Source organism: Lipomyces chichibuensis (assembly GCF_038497645.1).
Source record: "Lipomyces chichibuensis strain CBS 12929 unplaced genomic scaffold V1513scaffold_82, whole genome shotgun sequence".
NCBI classification, from domain to species: Eukaryota; Fungi; Ascomycota; class Lipomycetes; order Lipomycetales; family Lipomycetaceae; genus Lipomyces; species Lipomyces chichibuensis.
Window position 1 is genome coordinate 24075 of NW_027117534.1, and position 6440 is coordinate 30514.

Sequence of the window (6440 nt, forward strand, 5' to 3'; positions counted from 1 at the left end):
GCCATGCGTGACTTTTATAACTGTATAAGTTAATTGAACGTACTAACCATACTAGTTCATAATATATTCTCTTCCCACAATTTCCATTTGTGTGAACGTTGCATCACATCTGCAGCTGAAACAGTTGTAGCAGTAATAGTGTTACCGTAGTCAATGTCATGATGGAAATATTTCCTCCACTCAACCTGACTGCTGCTGATGATGAACCGCTTGAGGATGAAGTCGCTCCATTACCCTCCAGATAACCATCCTTACAGATTAAGGTTTCACCGTTAACCGGGGTTCCGCAAATCACACCATCCACGTTAATCGTGCCGTTGGGATAAACGTGCGGACAACAAATTCCATTACCACAGACTATTGTGAGATTGGCAGGTGCGGGTTTGGTAAAGTTAATGCAAGTAATGCCGGACCACCCCTGCGGAAGTAAGCTCGGCGGACAACAAAATTGAGTAGAGATTCCTGCGGAAAAATTCGACGACATTTTCAAAGACACGCGCGAATTGGCAACTGATAATAAAAATAGTTAACCGCGTTTCTGTGACCGGGATAAGCGTTTGCTTACATTAATACTCTTTGTCAATCCACTTTGAGTGTCTCTGTGACAAATACCGGACTTAGCAATAGCAATCGAAGACACTCCAATTTATGGCGTTCAGGGGACTGTATAATGTTGCACGAAAGCTTTCGGTGCCTCAAAATACTGAAGTAGTTAGTATAATGCCGAAACACACTATGAATACAGACTAACAATCAAGATCCTCGCTATGCGTGGAACTGTAAAGCTACGCCGCTGATATCCGATAGAAAATACACATCTGGATGACAGGGCACCTATATAGAGAAGACTGCATCACACTCTCGAACGGGCTTATCTGCTTTGTGCAGTATAGATAGTGTACTATTAAACTTAGTTTTGACGCTTAGCTTGGCGCAGGTTTATTGCAAGCAAGCTCCAATATTCGAAGTTGCACCGCACGTCACTAGCGATGTTTGTTATCGTCCTGGACCACTTATCGACTTAAAGCTGTATACGAATAGATTTCCTTTATTCGTATTCGCAACTCATATTCGAACTGCAAGAAGTTTGAATACGAATTGCGGACGGGTGTCTTACCCTGACTCTCGCCACCAACAAACTTTATTCTTTAGAGATTGGAGTTGGAAGCTTAATAAATAAATGTCAAAAATGCCACTGAAAAGTTTGATAATCTCACAAATGCCTCGGGCGTCGTACCCTATTATGCACCCATTAAACTTAATTTCTTACCCTGTCTGTCAACCCAGCGCGTTATTTTGAACGCGTCCTCATCCAGAAAAGATAGTTGCCGCTTACAGTATCTGTTCCTGATATTAATACTTTCAAGCATGCGATGAGATCCAGTGCTATTGAAGAAGGATATTAATTCGTTACCATCAAATCCGACCCTACACGTGTCCGGTTGAAGTGCAAAGAAAATGATTGCACTTGTGAGTTTGCTGAACCCTGAAACCCTGAACGCGTAAAGGATAGCACCGAGATAGAACGTAAGCAAGGCTACAGACCTACACGCGTAAAGGAAGACGTGCACTTGACCATAAAGTGAAAATCGGTAAAGAGCCAAGGAGCATAGCAATGGAGAAAATCAACGGCTCAGATATTGAAAGCATTGCAAAGCTTCCAGCATACATTATGTCTATTAAAGATCTCAATCCTCGTAGCCACGCGGTGTTGCGCATTGTACAAGGGCAGTCCTGCAGTATGTTTGTCATGCAGGATTTCAGCATTGCCGTCAACTAATCGCCCTCGATGGTACTCATCTGACTTACAATATATCAATATTACTGATTACCGCTGCAATCGATGCAGAAAACGACTTGTTTCCTGACTTGGTTGCTGTTGTGAAAACTGAAAATCGTAAACAAATCTGGGAATGGCTTCTGGAACAGCTTCGCACCTGTCTGGGATATGACTTTCGACTTGCCTTCTTTAACGTTGATCTCCGACCGCCAAAAAAGTAGCTAGCCGTCTTAATTGTCATCTCTTTTATTGAAGCTTGCGATATCTTACCAGCGCTTGATCGATGCTGTTGCAGAAAACTTTCCGGAAGCACACCATGGACACTGCCTTCGTCATCTGCAAGAAAAATTCAAGAAGGTCATCAAGAATATTGACATCGCAGCCTTAGTTTACAAAGCGGCATCAAGGCCTACCAGAGCGGAGATGGCCCTAGTCCTTGCATCCATGCCTGCCGAGGGATCGCAGTGGTTCATGAGAAACGAGCCAGAGCTCCCGGGTTTGCGCTTCGGGCATAGACCGTCAAACATTGCTGAGGCTTCAACGGTGGATCCTGGTGGCACATGGGATGCCAGTATTTGTGACTGATGGCGCGCATTCGAGAAGTCCAGCTCCATGCTTATCTCATGTAAAGCAAAGACTTAAGTCGGACTGTCCTTCAATGCAAATGCCAAGATACATTGGCAGATATAAAGAAAAAGAGTAGGCACTTAGCCGACGTTCATCAGCCGGAATGTACTACCCCAATCCTTAGATACTGACATTTATTAAGCGGTCAACATGTTCGATCCGTTCCAAGACTAACATTACCAGAGCCTACAAGACTTGGAGTAAATTCTCAACGACACCGTTAATTGTAAGTCTCAACATGTCTCTATAACTACAAAGCCTTCTCTACAGACAAGCCACTGGCCAGACTCAAAAGATGATTTCCAAAGATGGCTGTCAAGGAAAATGGCACAGATATAAATACCGCCTGAGGGAAAATCCACTTCAAGGAGATTTCTGAAAATGTGTTATGGCCGATGGATGAAAATCTGTGAATGTTAGTCAACCATTGAATATCCCCTCAACTTAGAAAGCAGTTGAATTAGGGGACTTCCTACCCTGAATAGTACTCCTGCAAAACGAATATCACCGTTTTATAGCCTGTCATGATTGTCGAGATAACTGCAACAAGGCTGGCAGTCCGTCGACTCTCCTTTGTACCTACTTTATGCACAAGGTAGAGATAACCAAAATTGAGTGTGCCTTCCATCAGGTTTCCGACGGATTGAGCGTTGATGAAGCCCGTAGTATGCTCCAACCCATAAGAAAGATCAAAGTTGACGTAATGTTTATATGGTGCCCAGAACATCGATAAACTGTTGCCTGGTAATGAGTATGGTCGCAACAAACAGAAAAGGGCGTCCTTTAATGCGTAAGCGAATATCAACTAGTATTCAGAATGCGCTTACCCAAATACATATCAACGACGACAGTGCAATCCACCAAGAAATCCATATCTTCTGCGTAGGGTCTGCCATTTTAGGCTCTTAGGCTCCTAGCTTGGTTCGCAGATTAAGTTGTTATCGGCGTCGTTGGGATCTTATATTGACGATGGGTGATCAATGTTATCTGAGACCCTAACCCTTGAAGTTTTAAACCGCTCACCGCCGATTGCGCGTCATCGCTGCTTACACGACGCTAAAATATTGATGAATTGTGGCATACGCGAAACCTAGGCTGGGTCACTTGCGTACGTAATAGCGATTGGCTGCTTATATAATATTCATACGAATAAAAATTGACTTATTCGTAAATATTCGTATTCGTAAAGTTCTAAATACTCGCGTTCTCAGATTTATACATGTCTCTCAGCAACACCAGGCGCCTCATCGTCTCGGCAGTCAGCGAGTACCTTCGTATGCCTATTAAATCTCGTCCGCTGTTAAAAAGTCTTTCTACCGACACCGCAGCAGCAGGTATAGCTAAATAGTCTCTTGCTGCCAGGGCCATTCGCGGATATTCGTCCGGATGTGTCCTCCATCAAGCAAGCAACCAGTTCTTATCATTCATCGTCGACTCATCTACCGTTACAACTGTATCTCCAAAGTACCGCTCAATGTCAGATACCTACTGCTTGCGCGGTTGGAGTTTCAGCAATACTCGAGCCTCAATACTCTTCCCTGCGTTTATAGGATCCTCGCCAGATAGGAATAATGGCTGCTCCGTCTGCAAAGGATATCGCTCATGTAGTAACTTTTATGTGCCTGATAACCCGCTGGGCCGATGCTCCCCTAATTCTTTCTCAAGCAGCAATGTCTTGAATCGTGGGTAGAGAACCATAGCGACGGTAGCTATCCTGACCATCCATCAGGTCATAGTATTTCTGGAATTTCTTGAGACCTGCGGACGCAGCTGCAGCAATCTCTGAATGAAGACATGAAAATTCGTTCTCTCCAGCAGCTGCATCGTCCAATATATCGTGCACCTCGTAATATATCGGTAACGTCAAGCGAATCTGTGGCTGACGCTGGGAAACAACTAGAGTAAATTCCTCAAATTTTGCCAGGAACGCTTCAATTTGTTGTAGATATTTCCAGTCTTCGGTAGTGAAAGGTGGAAGGTGAGTTTGATTCTCAATCCGCTTTTTGTTGGCTTCAAAAGCATCTCGTAGCATCCGATGGGTCGAATTCCATCGGCTTTCCACACAGTATTCGATAAATTTGTCCTTCAAGCGATTTGGCTGACAGATAAACTTTCATTACTGTTTTCTCTGAGGCGTCCTCGCTATCCAGAGCGCCATTATTCGAAGTCTCGCCAATGCTGGCGTGTGGTCCAATAGCGTTGTTTCTCTGCATCAGATCGCACGCTGCTATTGCCGTACTGTGATCGCCAGCTTTATTAAGTACATGCGCCGTGCACCGGATGTAACTATCCAATCCTTGATAGCGAAAGCACTGCTCAAAGCCTGCAAGTGAATCTTCGCTGCGAAACTTCTCCGCCAGATTAAAATACAACTCCGAGACTAATGTCTCATTGTTTGCAGCATTGTCTGCTGTGACTGCCAGGAGCTTGCGCTTAGGGATCGGCACGGATAGACGGATAACGGATATATCCGTGGATATCGGTCGTGGATACGGATATGGATATGGATATACACGGATATGGATACGGATACGGATAAGACAAGACTGATTAGTCATATCCATGGATATATCCACGGATACCACTGACTAAGGGCCTGTTTTTGGAGTTACGGTGTCCTGATTGCCGTCACGTATCAAGCACTTCATTCTCACTTCATTCTCACTTAATTCTCACTTAATTCCCACTGGTATTTGCTGAATACGTCTCCAAATTGTCGTCACGTGACTGACATGACATTTTTGGATTAGGTTCCATTTTCCTCAGCCTAGTTCTTGCAATGATTTTAATATAAATAGACCACTGTTATCATATGATTGCACGACTGAGCAAAGGCTTATAATCGCGTGATCTATCCGTGGATACTACGGATACGGATATGGATAAACCAATATATCTGGATACGGATACGGATATGGATACGGATATTTTACCTGGAGGGATACGGATATGGATGAGGAAAATTTGGCCTGGATATTATCCGTGCCGATCCCTACAGTTGCGCTCAATCTGAAGTTCCTCCAAAGTTTTCTGCAGTACCTCGGCTATATTCTCTCCGCTGTGAATACCGTTGATTTCCTGAAAGTCCAGAACTCTCTCTTGGTACTTAAATCAGCCGTTAGCCAGTGACCAAAAACCAACCCCAGTATGGCTTTCGAATTTTTACTAGTCCAGGCATCTAAAGAGAGTGCAACTGTCTGACAAGTACGGTCCAGGTCGTCAATTAAATGTGCGCGACGCGAGTCGAATGCTGCATCTATTCGACGAGCCATTGTCATGCGGGAGTTGAACGGCAGCAAAATACCTAGGTCTCGAAACATCTGCTGGAATGTCGGCGACTCGACAGCATTGAATGCCATATCATCCGCCACTATCCACCGTACTGGGTTTTGTTCCAAGAGCTTCGCTGCGTTTGTCTTCGCCTGTTTCTGGAAGAAACTAGTAATTGACGGTTGTTTTGTGCTGGGCATGTCGTCTCCATGGCTGAATTCGGAGCCGCTTGAAAATATTCCATGCTTAGCCAGGTGGGCTCTCATGTTCGAAGTTGATGTCGCTCTTGCGGAATCAGTTGTTCTCCAATTACATCGAGTACATCGTATATCACGATCTTCTAGCGGCCCTTTACCCCTCTTTGGCCACCACTGCTTTCCTGGAAGCGCTGACACATCAATTTGCTCCCATAAATATTGGTTCTGAGTTTTCTTGCGCGAAAGTTCGTCATCGCAGGACACGTTGGGTGTCTCGGCGAAAACATCATCTATAAATTAAATTCAGACTGCTGAGACGAGTCCGCTGAAGAACCATGACTTTGGGTGACTTGGCTCGTGTGCAGCCCTATGGAGACGACGATTTTACGAATATTCAGTCGAATACGAATAATTCGAAGTCGAATGCTTAGTAATATTCGTATACGTAACGTATTTCCCCATCGAACCGGCCGCACCATCGAACCGGCCGGTTCCACCATCACCAAATACTAAATGAGCCAGCATCAACGACCACGTAGTTAAATTATACTAGCTAGAGCTGAAAT

At 44.5% G+C, this 6440-nt stretch overlaps 3 protein-coding genes across 3 annotated transcripts; all 3 read right to left on the reverse strand.

Moving 5' to 3' along the window:
- Positions 1–2525: 2525 nt before the first annotated feature.
- Positions 2526–3422, reverse strand: V1513DRAFT_320320 (uncharacterized protein). Its single transcript, XM_066894679.1, has 3 exons — positions 3235–3422; positions 2884–3188; positions 2526–2814 (listed from the first exon to the last, which is right to left on the reverse strand). Exons 1-3 carry the CDS (start codon positions 3301–3303, stop codon positions 2658–2660), a joined length of 531 nt encoding a protein of 176 aa, XP_066750479.1. The 5' UTR covers positions 3304–3422; the 3' UTR covers positions 2526–2657.
- Positions 3423–4067: 645 nt separating this feature from the next.
- V1513DRAFT_434415 (uncharacterized protein) lies at positions 4068–4971 on the reverse strand (the record flags this gene model as incomplete). Its single annotated transcript, XM_066896470.1, has 2 exons — positions 4068–4505; positions 4528–4971. 2 exons carry the CDS (start codon positions 4969–4971, stop codon positions 4068–4070), a joined length of 882 nt encoding a protein of 293 aa, XP_066750480.1.
- Positions 4972–5613: 642 nt separating this feature from the next.
- On the reverse strand, positions 5614–6165 carry V1513DRAFT_361521 (uncharacterized protein; the record flags this gene model as incomplete). Its single annotated transcript, XM_066894735.1, has 2 exons — positions 5614–5960; positions 5991–6165. Coding segments are annotated over 2 exons (522 nt in total), but the record flags the coding sequence as incomplete, so codon positions are not given.
- Positions 6166–6440: the final 275 nt, after the last annotated feature.

Bases quoted from the DNA above. Each gene is read 5' to 3' on its own strand.
- V1513DRAFT_320320 (XM_066894679.1), bottom strand. From the start codon at position 3,303: ATGGCAGACCCTACGCAGAAGATATGGATTTCTTGGTGGATTGCACTG. The intron at 3,189-3,234 runs GTAAGCGCATTC...TACGCATTAAAG, and splicing joins CGTCGTTGATATGTATTTGG to GACGCCCTTTTCTGTTTGTT. The intron at 2,815-2,883 runs GTAGGAAGTCCC...TAACATTCACAG, and splicing joins TTGCAGGAGTACTATTCAGG to ATTTTCATCCATCGGCCATA.